Below are 23675 nucleotides of genomic sequence, written 5' to 3'. Positions count from 1 at the left end.
TGAACCGTAACTACCCGGTGTCAAAACAATGTTCAGCGATGTTTGCTGGGTAATAGTTGGTGCATAACTCTGTTTTATCCCACAGGAGAAGGCTTTTTATTTAAAGAAAGGATATGAGACCGAAAAAGAAAAAGACTTATGGAGAGGATGACTCAAGAAGACGAGGAGACGCTGTTATCTCTCTCCCTCTATTTCACTTTCTTTATCCTCTCTCTATACTTCCCACTTTATCTCCCTTCTCTTTCATTCCTTCACCTTTCCTGTTTTATGTTTCCACACTCTTTTCTGAATCTCTCCTCTTTTTTTTCCTTTTTTTCTCACTTTTTTTTTCGCGTCTCAGTCTCTATCTCACTCTGCACACCCACATGCTCAGACATAGATTGTTATACTCGAAGAATAGCTCCTTAAACTCCCACCCCATGTTTTAAATCCTTTATAGAGAATGTTGAGGTATTTCTGAAGGAAGCATGTATTATCTCAGAATTTGGCTGGAGTTTGTGCTCCTGCCTGGGCGCCGGGCCAGTGCTACAGTTTTACTGCTGTTCTGCGGTAACTCTTTGCTTTGGAAGGAGACAGGGAAGGAGGCTGGCCGGCAGGAGAGATTATAGCGCGCACGCACAAACAAAGTGAAAGACCGGGATAGAGAGAACAGGCGTTTCCATTCAAGTCAGCATTCTCCAGCGCTTGTTTGGTGGATAAACTCAACTCCTAAAGGGGTTGAAATATGCATTGGTTTACTTTTTAAAAGTCAGACATTTGTGTTACCATTGCAAAGGCATCAGTTTACTGAAAATAGTAGTGGTAACTGAAAAAGGCTACATTTCCCTGAAAAGATTTGAGAGAAGTTTAAATGGCAATTAGCACTGAAAGTTTCAATGTAAGTTGAGTTACAATAAATGAGTTGGAGTGTTAATGTAAGTGTAAGACTTAATTTGAAGAGTAAGAAATGAAAGCAGTTGTAAAGTTAGTTGACGTGCGCTGGGGACAGTTTAAGTGTATGCATTGTAAGGATTGTTTCAGAAGTTGTTTTATATTTGTTTTTACCATGTTATGAGTATCAGTTGACTGAACACTGTAGTGGCAATGATTTTAAAAAATGTAATGTCGGCTGGTGCCTTAGCCACACATGGAGCTCATTTACCTGTAACATGCTCTTATACCTCTGATACAGTTCAGATACAAGTAACATAGGCCTAATATAGACACAACTGACAATGAATGCCAGGGGGCTGCACACTTGTGTTACATTCATGGTGAACCAAATGAGATATTTATTCTGTATTTGATGGGCCTGTCATGATGCTAGCAAGGCCTGTGCAGACTGTGACATATTTGACAGTTTTCACTATCAACAAACTGCAAAGTGGGTAAAAATAACAAGCACCTGGGTGGGCATGCTCAGTGTTTTCCTGTGATACCTTTCTATTCATGCTAATTCTATCAAGCAGGTTCAGTTGCTGCAAGCATTTAATCCCCTATTTAAAGGATTCAGGTTTGACTGGCATGTACCTGGCAGGCTCTAAAAATATCCGTACCTGTACTTTTGAAGTCCCTGCAATTACTGATGTGTGTGCATTTTTGTGTGTTTGTAACCAAGGTATGGCAGTGTGGCGGCAGCGTGGAAGTCCTGCCCTGCTCCAGGATCGCTCACATCGAGCGTGCCCACAAACCTTACACTGAGAACCTGACAGCCCACGTGCGTCGTAACGCTCTGAGGGTGGCTGAGGTCTGGATGGACCAGTACAAGAGTCACGTCTACATGGCCTGGAATGTTCCACTGCAGGTAAACAGACAGTACACACACATGTGTTGGGAGTTTGATACTTTGACAGTTTTCCGTATGTGGGAGGGTGTGTGTGCGTAATTGTGGATATGCTTATTTTTGCACAGAAGCTGTGACACAAATCTCCTAGCAACCATGAGTGGTGACATCATGGAGGTTAATGGGATAATTAGTTGGGAACATAGAAGGTTTAATTACACCTGAGCAAGATTGTAAGTCAGTTTATTAAAGGAATAGTTTGACATTTTGGGAAACGTGTTTATTTACTTTTACGCAGAGTGAGATGAGAAGATTAGTACCACTCTTATGTCAGACAGTGGTATCAATCTTCTCATCCCCCTCGGGGAAAAAAAAAGCAAATAAGGGTACATGCTCCCTCAAATATTTGAGATTGGATGGCTTCTATTTTCACAAGTGTTTTTAATTAACCCTAATAATATAGTATATAAACATAAGCCGCTTTTCTGTCTGTTTTAATTTGTATTTAAAGTCCGTGTAAAGCAAATAATAAATATGTGTTCTGAGTTTGTCACACCACAGAAAAATGTGTAATTACCACCCAGCCAAATTTAAATGATTAGTAAAAATGCCAAGTACATCAAATTTGGTTTCAAAATTGTGGAAAAATAAGCAGTATTCTCTGCTCTGAAACACTGGGAGCATGTCCTCTGAAGGCGCTGAAAGCATGACCCATAGGCCTTGTTTGTAGGTGTAAGGCAAGCAACATTTAAAAATAAAGTAACATGAGAAGCCACTTTTTAATTCAGCACATATTTTGTAGGTAAATGTGGACTTGTTTTCAACTTAAGAACTTCTATGCACGTTATTCACTTCTCTGCTGAAAAGTCCTTGGCGGCTTCGTTGTGGCCGTCACCCTTGGAGCATAAGCCTCTTTTGGTGGAGTGCTGCCTGGCAAATGTTCTCCCTCTGGCTGGGGATCTTCCAGCCGTACAGCCGGTGCTGAAGCTGAAGCCATGGGCGTCAACCCCCCGCCTCTCTTTAGGCTACTTGGTTCCTTCAATGTAGAAAGCCCATTGAGCCACTCAACTGCAGCTGTCACAGTCATGTAGAATCATTGTTAACCACAGTGTAAGGTATGAATAACCAATCTCATCTCAATCCATAAAACAGTTTGACTTGAATGAATTTCAGAATTTGTCTATGTAAAGTGACTTTAGCATGAGAAGTTTTAACTGTAACTCATAAGTAATTTATCATTAGTGAAATTTTGCTTGTTGTCCTTTGCTGTTATTAGCAAATGTATTTTTTGTCAAAACAACTCTGCAGTGCTGAAATGCATCTTACAAAACAGGGGATGGAAACTGTGACACAGTTAATTGTGTTGTCACTTACTGTATGATCCATACTGTAAAAACATCTGCCAGGTCCAACAAAACCCTCCAGCCCAAAGTCCTCCTAAAACCTGCCTGATTTCAGCTAAAAGTAATTCAGTTGTGTCAAGAACAGGCCATTGATCTCACATTCATCTACACTCCTCAGTGTAAACACATAATTTAGTACATATGTTATGCATTCAACTGTATTTTTCTACAAAACAGAACTGTTTCCTTACAAGCATTACCACTTCCCCTTCTCTTCTGCACCCCAACTCTTATGGCATAAAGTAAGCATCTAAATACAGTTGGATAAACTCCAGACCCTTTGTTATAATTTAATAACTATCTGTATCTTTTTCTTACTCTCTGTATAATCTTTGCTGCTTTCCTCTTAAACACATCTCTCTCCACTGGTCCTCGTTTCACTCCTGTACGGACAAATCCTCTATGAACCATATCAGTTCTGGTGAGACACCTAAGTTATACCTTTTAGAAACAGTGCTCACAGTAACACTTATTTTCAATATTGATTAATCTATCAATAATTTATTATGATATACAGTTTATAAATAATTTATTATTTTCTATGAAATGTCAGAAAATAGTGGAAAATGCTGTTCATTATTCTCACTGCCCAGGGTGTTGCTGTCTTTTCCACTGTGAGCTTGCAGCTATTCTTTTCAAAATGTCTCCTCAGTTCACAGTCTCTCCACCAAATAACACGCCCTACTTTTCTCTCTGTGATTGCTCTTTAAACATTTCTTCCTGTCTTCCTGCTCAGTTATTATTTCTAGCTCTTGTCATCCGAAGGACACAGTGGTGCTGAAAGGATTCTGAGACCCCTGAAATCTGCACCAGTTATTTTTTATTTCTTGCAACACTGGAGATAAGGAAAATGAAGCTCACTGTAACTCAAAAGTAAACTGATGTGTTTGTATTTATTTCCTTCTCTAGAACTCAGGAATTAACATTGGGGACATTTCTGGGAGAAAGGCCCTGCGATCCAGACTCAAGTGCCGACCGTTCAGCTGGTTCCTCTCCAACATCTACCCAGAGCTCCGATCCTACAGCAACACCGTTGCTTATGGAGTGGTGAGTTCAATTTTGTCCTAAATTCTCACAGTTTCCAGTCTGGAACCTCAATTTGACTAAAATAATTTATCGCTACTCTGAAAGATATGTTCATTAATTAAAGTACACTGCTATTCATCTGATATAAAAAACCCACCGGAGCAAATCTGCAAAATTTAGATCCCAGTCGGCACTTTTAAAACACTACACCATACGCTTCCACAGTCAGTCCCCACTGGTGGCTACACGTACAGAAACTATTCAAAGCAGAACATAAAGTATTCAGGAGTATTTGAATTCATTATGAAATAGGAACAAGACACTCCTTTTGCTTTATCAAAAATTAATGTGCCTTTGTTGTGGTGTGTGAACATATTTTTTCCGTGAGTCAAAAGGCAACCATGTTTTCAAAGACTCTTAATGGTGTGCACCCATAATTAAGGTGCTTTTATTTAGATAAAGGAACAAAAGTGTTGCTGTCATATTTTTGAATGCTGGGATCTCTCTTTTTCTTTTGATTGGCACTATATATATACAATACATATATATATATATATATATATATATGTATACACACACATACATAAATACATACATATGCACACTCACACACACACACACACGCACACACACACACACATATATATATGTATACACACACATACATAAATACATATATATACATACATAAATACATATATATATATAGGAATATATATATATATATATATATATATATTTATATATAAACAAAAAACACACAAACACACACACATGTTTTTTTTGTTTTTTTTTCCTCCATTCTTGCATTACCCAGGTTTAGTTTTTTTGTTGTTGTTTTTTTGTAGTATTTGATTGTGTGGCCATTTCCAGGGTTGTCCATGGTTCATACAGAAACAAACCAAAAACCATTCAGTTATAGTGATGTCAAGCACTGAAATAGCATATACAGCCAGTGGAAATGTCAAAACATTTCCATTAAAATTAACTCCTAAATATTTCAAGCTGTAGAACTTTAATGTTTCCATTAACACTGAGGCTAATTTCTATTTTTCATGTCGCCTATATTCCTCTTTTTTCCAGGGTTTCCAGGGTGATTTCCCACCAAAATCTGTATCATATAAACCACCCATGTGTTTTATTGTTTGGCCATTTCCAGAGTTGTCTGTGGTTTACTGGCAAAAACCGAAACCAACCAAATATCATGAGGTTATAGTCCCTTCATAAGTAGCCAAATATCACAAACACCTCCACATAACTAAACATTCACATTAAAATTTTACTTTTCCAACTATTTCAAGCTGTTAAACCTCAACTTTTCCATTAACGCTGAAGCTTAATTGCACGCACAACATGTGATATACTGTATGCTCTGTGTTAAGAGCTCACTTCAAATCACAGCAGCAGGGTATTGAAAGAGTGAACCTTTTTATGCCATTTAATTTCTGCATGGCTATTTCTCTCTTCAGCTAACGGTTGTCGGAGGATTTTGCATAATTGAAAAATGACAGTAATCTGTTGAAAGCTGAGCAGAATTATCCCACCGCTCTGACTGCGCCTGCTGATAGAGGAAGAAAAATGACTAGTTCTAGGCTGAGTCCCAGCATTAATAATATATTTCCATTTTTGATTGTGATTTTTGATCATGGTCTCTTTTTAACATTTTAAACTTACAGCTCGAGTGCAGGTATAGTTTAAGTCATCTATCTTCTTCAAGCTAGACTGCAAGAGTCTGAAAATAATCATCACTCAGAACCTTTTTCCTGCAGGTTGAAAAGGTCATATTCTTTCAGCTTTATTGACTCTCTGCATGACTTCAAGTCTGTCACTGAAAAGAACAAAAAAAAAAGATTATGAATTGATGAGGGTAAAAAAAGGCTGGTAACGTTCCACGCAGACATTAGCAGCAGCAAATGAGTCTCTAGCTCTGAAAACTGCCTCCGTGCCACCTCTTGTGTTTGTTGTTCGATAAACACTTCAATCACTGTGTGAGCTGGATGGAGTTATTTGTTGACACTACTGAGCATGTGCGGGGGCTCCGCTTTGAGAGCGTGAGATGAAAGCGTTGCCACAGTGACATCTGAGAGATGTAGATATGAAGTTTACATATTTGACAAAAACAAACTCTCACAGGAGATAGCAGTTGGAGTGAGTGCAACAAGTATTCTGGTGTGATACCATCTGTGATGCTGTTTATACATTCATCTCTTTTTTAACATGAAACAAAAGCTGGAGAAATGCAGCGTTCACACAAGGTAAACAATGAACAAAGAGGAAATATCACATCAAGGTTCGGCAAGTTGTTTCAAATGAAACATAATCTCTCACTGTCGTGGACTTGAACTGTCTCATCATCTTTCACTAAGGCTCACTGAGGTCATAACAAGTCCACACCAGAGACACCAGAGACACCAGAGAGAAAGGGTTTTAATTATTTAGATTTTTCTCATTTTCTTATGGCATGACTTTGTAACTTCTTTAAATGTTCAATTATATTTTCTACATTTTTTTCCAACATGTAAATGCTGTCAAAAACTTGTTGACATTGTCAGGAATAGATTTCTTTCGGAGAAATAATTAATGATTATCTTTCTATTCATTTATAGCTATATTGGTTAGAAATACTGAAAAACACTGGAATCACCATATAAAACATCCACCATGTGTAATTCATTAGTTGTAGAATGTAAATTCCCCCAAAACTGCTAGAAAACCCACATTTTAAGAAAAACTATTAAGGACATGAGCGTTCTCAAGCTTACAGCCAATTAGCTCTGATCCAATCAGCGGATGAGTTGGTAAACTTGTGCATTCCCCTAATCAGAAGGTCGTTGGTTCGATCCCCAACTCCTCCTGGCCACATGTCAGAATGTCCTTGGGAAAGATACTGAACATCAAATTGGTTGTGCCTGCACCTTACATGGTAGCTTGCTGCCACCGGTGTGGGAGTATGGATGGGTTAACGAGCAGCAGAAACATTGTAAAGCACTATCAAGCGAACCAAAATGCATCATGTCATCGCATGTTTCACTCAATTCATTGGTTAGTTGTTTCTGGGGTGGGCAGGGGCGGAGCTAGTCTCTCAGCACAGGGGGAGCAGAGCATTCTCAAGGGGCCTTTCTGATAAAGTCATTTTAAAATTCACAACTGTAAAATAGCTGATATATCCTGTCCATAATCATGAATTGTCACTTATCAAGCCAAGCAAGCCTAAGAAAACATACAGTGAAGCCACTTTGTCAAACAAACATGTTCTGAAGAACAAAAGAAGAAAAGAGGCTGTCAATGGAGTTCCAATGTTTCAGCACCGAAGACAGCACGCAGCACTCTACGTGCATCGATTGACAAACAGTTCAGCACCACCGCTGATAGACAGCGACAGGCCAGGTGCACTGTCTCAGTACCATATCTTTCTTACACAGGAATAACATAAATATAAAATTAACACAGCGGTCTACATCACTACAAGACCTATTCTAGGCCTATAATACAAAGTTGACAGTCTACAACACCACAGACAGTGACACAGACAGGTGCTGAGATGCAGCAAGCATGGAGTTTAACAACAGATCAATCTAATATTCTGACTGATTCCTTCATAACCAAAATTTAAGTTAATAAAGACTAATTATGGATGTTTCACTAACTAGTTGTTGTCCTTGCTCAGCCAGCAGTGGTTTAGTGTAACGCTGGTCCATTTGTGTATTCCACCATCCTCCATAGAACAAAATAATCCAAACAGTTTAACAAACTTTGTACATATGACGCTCCCTTTTAAAAACTTCATCTTCCTCTCCCTCATGATGTCAATGTTTATGTCCTGCTCAACACACAGCAAAGTGAGGTTGGATAGTTTGGCCTCATCCGTGTACAAACACAAAAAAATAAAAGACGTGAATATCTCATATTTTGGATTTTCAGCAAAGTTAGTCATAAACTTTAAAGCGCTGCTTCTGCAGTCAAGAACAAGCGGAAATGCAGTCAGCGCCACTCTGTTAATGCAACCCACATTGTGGTCAGAGGAGGTATTACACCCATAGTGATAAGAACTACCATAGAAGATGAATAGAGGAAGTTGAGAGAGTTAAGCTCTGCTATTCCTGCTGCGTGTGAGGGGTTGTGCGCTATGTCCCCAGAGGGGCCCTTACTGAATGGGGGCCCTGGGGCGGCCATCCCCCCTGACCCCGCGGTTGCTCTGCTTATGGGGGCGGGAGTTAGATCTGAAACACAGGAAGAAGGTCCTGAAGAAGGACTTCTGGCCAAATGCAACATACTTTGTTGAGGTAGTCCAGCTCAGATCTCAATTCACTCTCCAGGTTAGCTGCTAGCAACTTGCTTTCACTCATCCACATCCCAGCATGCAAAGCTTACTTAGCACTAGCACTTGCATTAATGTTTCCAACTTTGAATATCAGTAATAAAGTGAAACAAAAGTCAGATTACCAAATACAGCAATTTACCAAATATACTGTAACTCAGCTCACTTCTACTGTACCGTACTTGGTAACACAGACATTTCAATGAACATACATACAGGATAGAGCGCAAACTACAGTACCATCTGTATGGTTTTCCCATAGCACTATTCCACACTGTCGCCTTGCTGTTGTGCCTTTGAGCAACACACTGGATCCCTACCAGCACGGGGGCTGCTGCTGTTTAGCTGAGCCTGACCTCTGACCTCTCTTTGAAAAGGGGCAGGAGGAGAGAAATACCCTCTGGGGATCAGTAAAATACCAAATGATTGAACCAGTGTAATAAGTGTGACAGCAACGTGAGATATTGTGAAATAGAAAGCTAAGCTCAGGCCGTGCTGAAACCCCCGCAGGACTGTATGTGATGTGACTGTAGAGGAGCACAGGGAGGAGTGGTGGGATGCAGCAAGTACTGAAGTAGAGATATAGCAAGTGATCTATCTAAGCAGCAAGTGGGATGAGTGGGCATTTCAATGAGACCAACCATTCAGCAGATGGATAAAAAGCTTTATGTAAAAGACATTAGGAGAAAATGAAGGTCTCCTCCTGTTCACTCATAATAAACTCCACATAATGCACCTAGAGCTCAGTTTAGTATGACATTGGATCCGACAGAGATGCAGCCAATAACCTTCTTCATTCATCTTTAAAAATTTTTGCATTTTGCTAACATTTATCAAGAATGGTTGAGATTGAGTAAATAAAAAGACATTTGTATTCGAATCACCACTTTTTGAAGGTCACTTGAATGGCATATTTAAGATGGCTGCAGCTGAATGTGTACAAAGTAAAGGTGTACAATGTTAGACTCAGAAAGCTGAACATTTACTACAACACATTATGAACATTCAAAGGCAACTATAACATTCAAGCTCTCTGAATGTATCTGTGAATTAAAGGAACTGTTGTCACTGACATCAATCTCCATTTCAATATTACAATACTGTAGCTGCACTTAAAGTTGCATAATCCAATTTTTGGGGGGATAATTCTCCACTACAGCTGTGTCAAACTAGAGCTGACTTAGTCTGATCATGAATATCAGGTCTTAACCTAAAAGTAATGTGTGTTTCTGTTTCGAAGGAAATTGCAGTGATTTCCCAAAGTGGGACCATTTCTACAATTCTAACTGTAATTTGAGGAAGTCTGAGTCTGAGTTATATGAGTCAGTCATATCAAGTGGATATCTGTTAGATTTACAGTTTTAGCATCAATTTCCCTCCTCGTGTTTCCTCAGACAGTGTTTCCCTGTTGAGCTGTGGTTGAAGTATAGCAACAAAAAGAGAGACTTTGCCACTAAAAAGACTGTACGATGAAAAATATCTATTGAAGCTTCATATTAGCTTCAGATAAACTTTTAAAAACATTTTTGCACAGAAAGAGGCTTTTGGATTTTGGCCCCCATCATTTACATTTTAAGTGCATTATGAAGGGATCTTCTAATGGTCAGTATGAATGGGAGGAATGATTACAGCAAGGGTATCTGACTATTGTTTTAAGACAGACTTGAAAAATCATGAACCTGTCCTTTCAGCTGCCTTTAAATGATAATTCTGGTTTATTTCTACACATAATTGGTTAGGATAACATTGCACTAACCACGTAAATTCCTGAGATTTAGGAACTTTAGCAACATTATTTAAAAAAATGAGATCACCACAAAAGTGGAAATACACTTGAAATTCCCTTTAAAATATGAATTCATGACCCTTGTAAATGTTTTCAAAGAACAAGGACAAACTGAAGTATATTGATCTCCTGCACTAATTTACATATATTGTACAATTAGTCCGTAATGTGGAAAATAGCCAAATTAAAAGTGTAACCTGCAATCTAAAAAGTACAGATGATTTTCCTTTGTGAAATATGACTTTGCAGCTGTCAAAAAAAGGTGAAGGTTAGTTTAAAGTGTTTGTATGACTTTCTCCTGGCAAGCAGTAATTAGCCTGCTGTGGCTCCATTTGTCTTCAATTTAGCTACACAACCAGAGCGATGTAGTGTACCACTCTTTCATAATGGATTAACTCATAATGCAGAGTCAGAGAAAGAAAGACGTGTGGGCTAGAGGGGAGAGAAGGACGCAGGTAGGGAGAGAAACAAAGATCTGTATGTCATAGACCAAAAATGTGCCTTACACATCACATCTATAGAATAAAACCATATATATCTGTAATTAGCTTAAGGAAATACTTCCACATTTTGAGCTACACTTATTTCTTCCTCAGAGTGAGATGAGAATATCAATATCAATCTCATATCTGTGCATTAAGTACACGTCCGGAGTCAGGATGTGTATCTAGCTAAACTGGCTAAACAGAGGAAGCAGGGAAACAGCTAGTTTGGCTCTGTCCAAAGTGCCAGAGTGAAAAAATAAACTCACCAACACCACTCATGTATTAGTAAAACAAAAGATGTACAATTGTGAATACATCAGCTTGTGTTGATAGCCATGTTTTTAGCAGCTAGCAAAGCTGTTTTCGTCTACCTCCAGTGTTAAAGGACAGGTTCACAATTTTTCAAGTCTGTCTTAAAACGATAATCAGATTCCCAAAAAATGGACATTGAAATTTTTTGAATTTTCTTGCTGTAATCATTCCTTCTGTTCATACTGACCATTAGAAGATCCCTTCATAATGCACTTACAATGTAAGTGATGGGGAACAAAATCCACAGTCCTCCATTTGTGCAAAAAATGTATTTAAAAGTTTAACTGAAGCTAATATGAAGCTTCAGCGAGTCAAATCAAGTAGATATCTTTCAATGTTACAGTCTTTTTAGTGCCAAAATCCCTCTTTTTGTTACTATACTTCCACCGCAGCTCAACAGGGAAACACAAAGAGGGAATTTGATGTTAAAAAGACTGCAAATGTGGCAGATACTGTATCCACTTGATATGACTAACTCTAGCCCCTTTTAAATAGAAATCCCACAATATTGCCGTAAAGACGACCCCTCATTATGCCGGCTTTGCTTTTTTACACTGAACCAAACAAAGCCGGCGTATAGTTGTCCCCATGTGTGATGTTAGATAGCATGTCCACATTCCAGAATCAGAGGCATGACATGTGACACAACAGCGTCAGCGTCTAGTTTTGACTGTTCCGCCATGCCAGCTCTCCCTTTTACACACATGTCGAATCTACAATGTGACTACCTCCACTGCTGGCTTAATGGCGGGACAACAATGCCCCCAATGTTCATACATTTTATACAGAATGGCTAGGTTGAATAACAGTGCAACATTCTCGCCTTGAATAGGTTGTATGAAAGGGGCTTCAGACTGCTGACTGCACAAAATGAATTATCACTTATATGGAAAACACATTTGAAGGGGATCTTTTAATAGCCAGTGTGAACAGAAGGAATGATTACAGTGAAGAAAACCTCATTCAGTGTTCATATGGACCCTTGACTGTTGTTTGAAGACACATTTGAAAAATTGTGAAGCTATCCTTTAATGCAAAGCTAGGCTGAACATTTCCTGACTCCAGCTCCCAACTGAATGCACAGACATGTGATTGAAATCAGGCTTTTTCATCTCGCTCTCAGAAAGCAATCTAATAATGTTGAACTATATCCTCAAAGATGTAAAGCATAAATCTACAGACGGTTGAGAAATCAAAGGAAAAACCAACATAAAGTATCTTAGTAAGGTGTTGGGCCACCACGTGCTACCACAGCAGCTTCAATGCAGTTTGACATTGATTCCACAGTCTTTAAACTGTACTGGAGGGATGAACACCATTCTTCCAAAAGATATTCACTCATGTGGTGTTTTGATGATGGTGGTTGAGAGCGCTGTCTAACATGTCGATCCAAAATCTCCCATAGGTGTTCAATTGGGTTGAGATCTGGTGACTGTGAAGGCCATAGCATATGAGTCACATCATTTTCACACTCATCAAAACATTCAGTGACCCCTTGTGCTTTGTGAATTGGGGCATTATCATCCTGGAAGAGACCACTCCCATCAGGATAGAAATGTTTCATCATAGAATAAAGGTGATCACTCAGAAAAACTTTGTATTGATTTGCAGTGACCCTTCCCTCTAAGGGGACAAGTGGTCCCAAACCATGCCAGCAAAATGCTCCCCAAAGCATAACAGAGACACTGGATCCCCTCACTGTAGGGGTCAAGCATTCAAACTTTTACTGGTTTTTACTTTAATTTATCACCCATCTGTAGTTGCTATTAGTCTGTAAAACACAGGATTAGTTTTATTGAGGTCCTTTCACAAGAGACAAACAAAATGAGACTAAAGATGAGCTGCATTTTCTTTCCCATGTTTTTATGATTAAATAAAAGACTGCTGAGCAACATTAAGAAATATTAGGTGTTCATGGTTATAAAGTAGTAACCTCCAGTTAAATGCAAGGTGCTCTAGAAGTTAAACTGGTCAACTATAGACAAAGGGAAGCCTCTGATATTACTTCAGGCACACTCACACTGAGCCAAGGATGTAGTTAAAATGCCAGAGTGGAATGTGACATTCTCCAGCATTCTCCTTTTGGTGATATTTTTAAACTTTGATATGCCCTTACCAATAAAGGCATTTTAACTACATCCTTGGCTCGGTGTGAATGTGCCTGAGGTAAGCCCAGAGGCTTCCCTTTGTCCAAAGGCTGCTGAGCTCTGACAGCCTGAAATTGCATTGAGGAGAGAAATAGTGCCGCAAATGTGATGACCAAAGCCAGAGATATACTTGTTTTTAACTACGCATTCACTTGCACATGAAGGCTGCCTTGCGTATCCTACGCACATGAACGGTAGGAGCAGTGTAGGGGCAGTATGGCTGGAGAGGCTTGTAAGCTGATGCCTGTTGGTAGAAAGTGGAGGGTGACCACAAGCCGCCCTGCTGAACTGACTGGCTCACTGCGTGTGCTGTGGTGTATAATCAGTGGGCTAATCCAACGGGGAAAATCATCAAACATCCTGGCAGACATTTGAAATTACTGGTGGTGTTTCTCATCATCAGTTTCTCGCAGAAACATACTCACCATTGTCATAATGTGCTTGATTTAGGGGCCTTACATACCACCTATGATGGCGCCACTGTCGCTTTTTCTGTCGTGATCTCAGAATTAACAAAATAGTCACCTCCTCGAGTGTCACCATGTTTATTGTTTACATCATGCAAATCCATAAGTTCTATTTATATCCTTAGTTGTCTGGTGTGCTCACTAGTGGAATCCTCCAGTAACCAGCAAAATACATAGGCAAGTATGTGAACAATTCCTTTCACAACGCAGAAGGCGTGGTTAAAAAGCAAGTATATCTCCAGCCTAAATGTGTGTATGAGAGAGAGGTGTCCTCTTCTTCTTCCTTTTTCTTATGTGTTCTACAATCTTAGACATATGTATGCCTGTTAAAACCCATCTACGGAGAGTTTTAATGGGATACATTAAATACATTAGATCACTTTTTCATTTTTTTCTCTCTCCTACTCCTTCTACCCCCCTTTTCCCTGTTTTACTCTCCCTCATTTTTCCAGTTGAAGAACAGTCTCAGAGATGACCTGTGTTTGGACCAAGGACCGGACACTGACAATGTTCCCATCATGTATGTCTGTCATGGTATGACACCGCAGGTCAGTGGGCTCTCTTTCTATTCTGCTTTGTTTTCTCCAAACACATGAAACACAAAAACTAAAAAAAAAACTGATCACACAGGAGAGGTTATCAGCAGTACATGATCTGACTCCCTAGCAGCCTTTGTTATTTTAAATGAAGGATTTAGAGTGCGAAAACATTGCATAAAGTTGCATTATAGTAGGAGAGATGGGTGAGTGATATCTCTTTGTTCTCTACACAACAATGTATAATAGTCTGTGTAAGACTAAACCACATACAGTATGTTGTCCTAGTTCTAAACTTCAATCCACAAAAATATTATCACATTATAAAATAGTTTTTTTGAGAACATAACATATTGTCAAGGTTTTTCCCAAACTGAGGGTCAGGCACCCACAAGGTTATGTACATGAATATAAGGGGTCATCAGATAATTACTGGGTTGGGAAACATTAAAAACAAAATTCAGATTTTTTTTCTCTAATCTTTGCATTTTTATTGTGAAATACTGGATAGCTTGACCCCTTCAGGCCTGTAAAAAATCGAAAATCACTCTTTGACTGAAATGCTCACAACTAATGGATGCAACCTGTGATGAGGAGTCACTTGTGGACACGACTACTGTATATTCCCCCAGAAAGTTATTACATTAAATATGTTAAGCTTATTAACACATCCATAGACATGGAGCAACATTAGCATACATTTGAAGTCATGTGTCTGTCCACCTGATGAATGTCAGTCAAAATTCACTCTCTTTTTAGCTGTTTTTGGTCTCCACCAACTCCTGAGGGAAATACTTGCCTCTTAAACTAGTAAAATTCTCCATGATGTTCACGAGCTAGTCCCTAACTTTGTCTAGGCAGGTAGTATACAGTGGATTTATCAGAACCATTTGGCTGAAAACAGCCTCCTGCTGCTGGAAATGATGTTGATAAGATGAGAGTTGCCAGCCTAAAGCCAAAACAATGAGCTAAGAGGTGCTAAAAGGCTCTGTAGAGCTGAGGGAGAACTAAAGGTTCGAGCATTAATTCTCTGTGGGTTTGTCCCTATGAACAACCTCTTCCACATTGCACATTAACATTTGATCAATTGTTAATATGAAAAATATTGATTAGTGCAGCTTTAAATATCCCCAAGTAAGGAGGAAATTGCACTGTTTGTAGTTAGAGTAGATTATAAATTGTGGTGACTTTCTCCATATACGGATATCAGTAAAATGGAGTTATGGGGGCCGGTAATTTACATAAATGGAAAAGTCACATTTCCATAATGACTCAGCTGGCTAATTAGAGGGGGAATGCTAGCAAAAAGCTAATCTATCACCATGCTTTAATAATACTGCTTTGGCTTATGCTGTTTTGCTTGTAGAGTGAAACTGTTTGGCCTTTGCAGCTGAAATATCTGAAACTAATCCTTGAGTCACTGAGGCAAATCAACAACTCTATCAGCCCTCTGCAGATTTAAGGCTATTTGATTCTAAGGGGCAGTAAAGTCTGCACTTGTTGCCCCTTTAATGGCATTACTGAAAACACTTCAAACACCAAGGGAGTGTGACTGTATATTTCCACTTTTCACCACTTTGAAATATTCTCCATTTCGACAAATTAAAGATTAATATTTTACTGTCCGCATTATATCACGGCTGCCATAAAGAAGCCTGCATAATCACCACTAGACTTGACTACATCTCAGGCCCGGCATCTAGAAGAGCTTTCTCAGGACACTCCAAGCCTCGCCTCCACTGTTAGTAAAGTTAATAGCTTTGACCGGCGCCTTGACATCTGAAAAATCAAACTTTCTATCTGGGTCATACTCAGCAATAGAGCATCAGCCGCTGAAACAGCTGTGTTGGCATTTCTCTTGTCTCTCCTGTCTTTTCCTTTTCACATTTTCTCTCTCCTGGAGACAGCATAATCAGCAGGTGCTGATAAAGAAATTTAGTTGTATTAGTACATTTTCATCTCCTTTACTGTCTTTATTTATTTAAATTCAAATTCAAATTTGCTTCATTGGCATGAATAACACAACAACCATATTGCCAAAGCATCAAGAGTCAATGATTAAAAATGACATTAACATAACATTAAGATTGAAATATATTAATTATATCTAGTATATCTATGTACCTATGTATATATATGTATAGTATAGACAGTTTGTGTGTGTGTGTGTGTTTCAGGTTATGTTGATACATATTGGGCATCAAGATATGCCCTGTCTCCTTCCCCTAGGAGTATTTTTTAATTTTGAGAGGTCATTAAACTCTTTGAAATCTGAAATTCTAGAGTTGTTAACTTTTTAAAGTAAATGTTCCTTATTTTATTGAATGTTTTATATTGTAAGAAGAAGTGCATCTCTGTCTCAACCTCACCTGTCGAACAGTGACCACATATTCTGTTTTCTTTTGGTTGCCATGGTTTTTTGTGTCGTTCTTTTACGATTGCTAATTTGTGGTCAGTGAGCCTGTACTTGGTGAGGATCTGTCTCTGCTTTCTAGCTCTGACAGTAGAGTAGTAGATATTCTGCCAATTCATCATCTCTTTTTAGGGCCAGATGACCTTCTGATCTACTTTGGCTTTTAGTTTCTTGTTTCCAAGGTTCCAAATAGGTTCCTTTACATTGCGTTATAATTTGGTTTATTCTGATTGGTGTTTGAAAAGCAGTGTTGGTGTGAGACTGGTCAGAGTGTGTCTGAGAGGGCGCAGTTAGTCTCAGCACCAGCTGACATAGGAGACTCTTTTCTGGGCTCAGCTCTTGAGTTTGGAGGGTTTTGGAATGGAGGATGTCTACTTTTCTTTTTCTTTCTTTCTTTATGTATTTATTTATTTAAACACAAGAAATAGAGGTGTGGAAAGGGTTTTGAGCTTTTTTACTTTTAAAACTTAATTCAGAGTGCGCTGGTTTGGCTTGAGAGGCACTCTATGAAAAGTTTACACATTCACAACATGGACCTGGCTCAGACACACTGGGGATGGGAAGGACAGATAGCAGGTAAATGTATTCAGCCTGTGGCGGAGCAGATTGCCCTCAGTACCAGCCAGAACTGCCCAAATTGAGGCCTGTGGGCCAATTTTATTTCCCTCCCCTGGGACACAGAATGATGCAGTATTATTCATTTGGCCTGTATGATTCTAATTTGTGAAAATATTAGAGGTTGTTTTGATGCTCTGAACTCTGACAAAACTACTTTCAAAGCTCAGCGTGTGCTTCTCCAGTTAGTGGTAGCGAAGCAAGATTTAGCCGGCAACAGAGTTATTTGGGGGTATTAAAGGTAGAACAAATGAACAGATAATTTGTTCGCTTTTTATTTGTGGAGGAATTCCATCTTACCAAAAAGGAAAATTACTTCTAGCAATCCATAATTTACCCACTGCACTGTAACATATCTCCAGATAACAGTGATATATCTGGGCTTTACTAGGATAAGTCAAGATAACAGCAAAATATCATTACACAGTACAAGATCAGCAAGGGGAACTAATCACTTGATAGACTGGAGATTTGGGCTTTTAGAATCATACATTACGCTGCACATAAAAGGAAATTGAAGTTATTATCTGTCCTGTACCTGCTGCTGTAATCATCGAGGGATTAGAGAATGTTAGTATATAATAGATAGATCCATAATCTTTGCTGTTAATGGATATTCTCACACACATACATGCACAAACAGCCGCTCTGTGCATTAGCCAAATGAAATTTTAGACCTTGGTGACAAACCCTACTCAAATTGACATATGGTGAAACAACACTAACCCCATTTTCACTATCAGATCTGGTGTGAATTGATCTTGGACTGCCAAAAAGATGCTATGTGTAATAGTTCTGAAAAATCAGTGATAAGCCGCCTGAGGATGCAGAGCAAAAAGCAACAGGAACTGTTTCATAGCCAACATCAAAGACTCAAATATTCCTCAGGTCTTCTGTCATGCCGTTATCACTTTTCACTCTTTATTCTTTATTCATGTGGAGTATCTTTTGTAATGTTATTCCCACCAGTACTTCTTATTTCCCATTCAGATCCTTTTATTCTGATTCGTCCAATCCTTTAGATTACCTCTGAGTCCTCTTCTTTCTGAAGAGAATCACTCCATTTCTGTGTGTGTGCGTGTGTGTCCAACTGGATGGCTGGATATGGCTTTGAATACCTGATGAACTGTTGAATGTCAACGATGCATAACGTTCCTCAATTTCCGTGGCAGCCACTTGACACAGACGAGGGGAGGGAAGCCTGGAAGGATATGCAAGACAGGCAGAGAGAGAGAGAGAGACTTTAACAAACCGAGAGTGAGAGAGATATCACACAGAGGAAGGAATTCATTGCCAAGTGTTCAGCTAAGCACTTCTTTATATATGCCAGTAAATGACCACAGCTATCGACCTCATGTTGCATTCATGTCACATCCGCTGTACTGTCAATAGAACCTGTACAATAAAAAAATGTTCACCTGAAGGTCCTGATAAAAGTGTTTTTTTACAGACTCTGATCTCCCACTTGGAGTCAGGAATTGTGCAAATGTGTCAGCTCACGCGCAAAAGAGATTTTAGAAGTTTTGACGGTGCTCATACAGTATGCACTTTAGGGATTCATGACTCATGTGTAGAATACCAAAAAATAGTTTTGCCATAAAGTGGGTGTTTTTCAAGCATGCACTCACAGGGAAGAAGTATTGAGATTCTTTACTTACAGCTGCCCTAATCAATGTTTTCATAAGAACACTGGATCAAATGACTAAGGCCATATTCAGACCGAATCAGGTGGTGCGGCGAGAACGCCAGCCCTCCCATTCATTTGAATGGGGGTAGTGCGTTTAGACTGCGGGAGTTTTGGCTGCACTGGCCTGTGGCGAGAAAGTTGATCCAGAGTCAACTTTTGGAGAAACACAACCCGAAGTCACGCTGCAGTGGCCAATCACAGCCAGCAATCAGACTGATCAGAGCTAAACCCTGCCGTAGGAGAGTACAAAGACATTGCTAATAGGAGGGGAGGACATTTCTGTTGGTTTCATAATGTTAAAACTAAAGTTAGACTTTGCTGTTGGCTTCCTGACTCATTTAAAAAAAAAAGACGAGAAAGAGAGAGAGAGAGCAGCTGTGGTCGAGGGAGCTAGAGAGTGAAAGAAGAGAGCTAAATGGGCTCTGTTAGAGTGTTACATATACTATTAGATTATTATGCATTAAAAGCAGTTTTAAAAAGTTGAATGAGTGATCAAAATGTTAATCAAAACTCACCTTTTGTAGAACTGCTTTTAATGTGTTAATAATGTCCTGTGCTACCTCTCTTGCTTTTAGTGTGTTTTTGTAGTTTAGTATCTTTTTAACTTGTGTAAAGCATCTTTGAATATCTTGAAGGGCTCTACAAATAAAATTATGCATCTATAAAAATGCATAATATTTCATGGGCTCATCATATGTTCTACAAATAACATTTTAATTTACAGAGTCACTAGTAACTATAGTCCAATACATGTATAAGTACTGCAGGTATATTCATGACTGATTTCTTGAATATAAATATCAAGTAGCAGAAAGTGGAAATACAGGAATAAAGTAGAAGTACTTCAAAATTGTGCAGTTCTTGAGTAAATGCACATGCAAAAATGTAAATGTGCACACATCAGCAATCCATTCTGCTCTCTTAGCCACACTTCAATACAGAATAAGCTAAAATAAGAATCTTGTATACATGCAAAATAAATGTAGCTTATGCTAATTAAAGTTAAGTATAATCCTAGCTTTGATTATTTGTGTTTGAGGCCCCTTTAAATAACCTGACATAGCATAAGTGTCCAAGGTGTGAAAACCATTGCTGCTGTTCAAGCTGCTGCATGGTTCAACAATAGTTCTTGCCCAATTGGCTGGGGCAAATAAAATGCCACCTCAGGCTACTAAATCTAGCAACTCACTTCCCGACTGCGCAAGTGGTAAAAAACTAAAAAAAAATTTAAAAATTAAAAAAGTTTCAATAATTTTTTCTATCATCATCATATCATAAATTATGCTTTCGTTCTCTGGCACACAGCATAGCCCCCTCCCCTTGAACACATCAGAGAATATTGGCCAATCAAGAATTGAGTAGGCTAGTAGTGTGATGCGTGTAACAAACATCCCTCAGGATTATGTGAGCACTGTCAAATAGAGGAATCAGTGGAGCATGTAATTTTCCACTGCCATAAATACTCTCGAGAACGAGAAACATTAAAAAGGCAAATCAGGAAGCTTGGAGTGGAAAAAATTAGTCTAAAAAATGTATTTGCCATCGGGTTAGGGAGTCTATTCCATTATTTGGGCTGATCAAAAGAATTTAGTGTTCAGTGAAATATAGGGGATGAGTCATACCATTTTTGATTTGCAAGAATGTCTGTTGCTTTGCATCTACGACACTCTGTGTCCTTGTTCTGTTTCATTTACTTAAATAAAGATTAAACATGACAATTAACTTTAGTTTTTGTTGTTATTTGATAACTGCTAATAAATAAAACAATTTTCATAGGGGCAAGTAAAAATTGGCTTCAGACAAGTAGATTTCTTCTAACATTAAACCCTGAAGCTGCTCTGCTTTGGTTTTCAGTTTGTCACTGCCAAAAGTAATTTACTGGTGTGGTTTGTGTTAGCATTATTACTGCTACTAGCAGCCATTTCTCACTTGATTTCAATGCATCTTGTTAGCTAGCGACAGCCGTCAGTTGTCTCTCAACATGCACCTCTAAAGAAATTTTCTACATGATAAAAATGTCCATAATAAGTTATCATGACATAGTACCAATGTCTTCTGCCTCCTTGCTGCATACATATCCTCCACTGTTTATGAACAGGAAACCAGTCTCTATATCACATTTTGTAGTTTTCTAAAAATTAATGTGGCTGTTGAATGAGTGTCTAATTTCAGGCCTGCAGAAGGGTTGGATGACAACATTTATTCTCAATATTGGAGCCTGATCTCTATAATCAGATATCTGCATATGAATGCAGAATCTGTAAGCAGCAGGACAAGGTTTTGGTACCATTTGTAGTCCTTTTGTAGTCCGAGTAGTATTGACCAATCATATTTGAGCAGGCTTTGGTTGCATGCAGGGAAACAGTCCATGTGGAAAGCAAAAGAGGCAGAACGCATTGGCCGAAATGCAATCTCAGAACCCATTGGCTATCATGTGATGATAAATTAACTTTTTATTTGCTTTTTTTAAATTAATCTGCATTCATATGCCTATATCTGTTTACAGAGATTAGCCAAAATGTCGTCTGGACCATCTCAAGTTGCTAATCGGACTGTAAACAACAACCAGCACACAGAAAAAGCAGTCTTAGGCCAGATATCCATTATCCGTGATCCGGATATCTGCTTGCAACACCAGAACCCCCGTAATATTGGCTGTTGTCCCAGAGGCTAAATCTTTGTCAGACAGATAGCCAATGGGTTCCAAGATCCTTGCTAAGAAGATTGGTTTGTGGTCTGAAAATTAGACCTATTATGCTTTTCCTTATTTCCTTATTTGTCATGTATATAATGTCACAATGTCAGATGTTCATATTAAATGTGGCCAAAGTGTCAAATAATGAGGTAAATGTATTTAGAAGTAATCCCTGTGAGCAAAAAACACTAGCTTTAGACTGCTCTGAACGCTCGGTTTCCAATGTTTTTTCTACTTCTACAGTCCAAGTCCAAGTCAGCTCATTATGGATTTCTTTATATGTGGTCCTCTGCTCCACGCACAGCACGCAAGTTCACTGCTCCGCTCCGCTAACATTATGGTGTTTTTCCATTGTTTTGGGGGTAGTCATGCTGAGCCATGACTGAAGTCGAGCTGGCACACTGTGAGTGTTTTTCATTTACACAGCAAGGCAAAGTAAAATAAGTAGTTTACCTGTTTAAAGTGTGCTGGTTGTCTGCAGCTCTTCATCAAACATCATCACTGTGGCTGTCTCTGCTTGTACTATTCCTCCCTGCATTATTTCTAACTGTTTTCTGCTGAACAAAGACCTCCAAATATCTCTATATGTTGTTGTGTCAACCAGTTTTTAGTGCCACTAACAAAGCTCCACTAATTTGGTGAGGAACACATTACATTTCCTGTAAATTCTTCATGATAAAAGTCTCCCGTTATTTAGTAATTTCAAAGCTTTTAATATGAAGCAGTAAAGCAGGAAATGTTGGGTTTTCATCAGCAGTAACTTAATAGAAGTCTAATACGGCTGCCCGCTGCAGCTTCCAGAAAGCTGGCCAATCAGAACAGAGTGGGCTCATCAGGAGAGGAGCCTTAAAGAGACAGGAGCTAAGACTGCCTGTTAGAGACAGAGGCTGAACTGAGGGGCTGTATAAAGGGCCAGTTTAAGATAAATAGGGAGTTTTTTGAACTGTGAATCATGAAGCCACTCTAGTGGAGTCCCACAATAAAAATATAGAGGTGGAAATGAGCATAATAGGTCCCCTTTAAAGAGACTTAAGAAGACATTGATTTATCATTTTGGAGAAAGATGGTAGTGTATTTATGATTTTAATGATTTTCTTAAATTGGAGAGTTGGTTTGATACAACAAAACTCAAATTACCAGACTTCAAAAACTTTTGGCAAATAGCACGTGTGTGTGTATGTGTGTTCGTCAGAGAAACCCAATCACTGGACTTTCTAAAACTTTAACCTTTTAACAAAATTGTTTTGTGAGAATGTGTTGTCAGTGTCTATTCATCAGCGGGAAAGAAAATACATTTCTTTACACAACCTCCCAGTGGGATCAAATGCTATCTTTTTTACAGAAATTCTCGCAAAGGTGTGAATTTCCAACAAGCTTCTATTTTCACAGAGAGAAAAAAAAAGAAATGTAAGAGGCATCACGAACAGGAAAAGATAGAGGAACCCGCTGGTTAATTTTGCGGGTCATTAAAAAGCGGTGGTTATAAAACAGAGATATTGTAATGGTTGTTGTTTCACTGAAGTAATCCATTTTGAAAATGACTGTGTCTGTAAGCCTATTAAAACCGGCAGCAATCTGATCAGTGTTAGATACTGTAATGAGCTCTCTCTCTCTCTTTGTGTGTGTGTGAGCTGCAGAGTAGTAGAAACAGGAAACATTTTTTTTTGTCAGTTCATTATATGATCTACAAAAATAACAGCTTTTCTCAAGTTAACCTCATTGTCTGCTCTCTCTCTCTTTAACTCTCCTCCTCTACCTCTTTCTGCTCCACCCGTCTGGATGAACCTCTTCATTATGTACTGAGACAATTTTGCAGCTGTTGTGTGTTGCTTGTGTGTGTTTGTGTTGTCTTCTCGCCACCAGAGCAGATGGCTGAGGGAAACATCAGTGATTAGCCTGTCTAATGACATCCCCTGTTGTCAGTAATAAGCTCACCAGGAGCCTCAGTTAGAACATATAGTCACTTTCACAAAGCGTCCAGGTAGCAAACAAGTTTGTGTGTGTTGTAGCTCAGCACCATCAG

General features: G+C 38.9%; 1 protein-coding gene across 2 annotated transcripts in view; it reads left to right on the top strand.

Annotated features, from left to right (window-relative positions):
- galnt18a (UDP-N-acetyl-alpha-D-galactosamine:polypeptide N-acetylgalactosaminyltransferase 18a) overlaps window positions 1–23675 on the top strand; it is a 183502-nt gene that overhangs the window by 134245 nt on the left and 25582 nt on the right. For both annotated transcript variants that reach the window (XM_044355427.1, XM_044355428.1), the window contains exons 7-9: window positions 1598–1783; window positions 4075–4212; window positions 14159–14254. In XM_044355427.1, the coding sequence (XP_044211362.1) occupies window positions 1598–1783; window positions 4075–4212; window positions 14159–14254 (420 nt within the window). The remainder of the gene's footprint in view (window positions 1–1597; window positions 1784–4074; window positions 4213–14158; window positions 14255–23675) is intronic.

The sequence above is a fragment of the Thunnus albacares genome, chromosome 7 (assembly GCF_914725855.1).
Source record: "Thunnus albacares chromosome 7, fThuAlb1.1, whole genome shotgun sequence".
In the NCBI taxonomy this organism is placed as follows: Eukaryota; Metazoa; Chordata; class Actinopteri; order Scombriformes; family Scombridae; genus Thunnus; species Thunnus albacares.
Note: the sequence above shows the minus strand (reverse complement) of the source record. Positions and strands in the feature narration are given on the sequence as shown.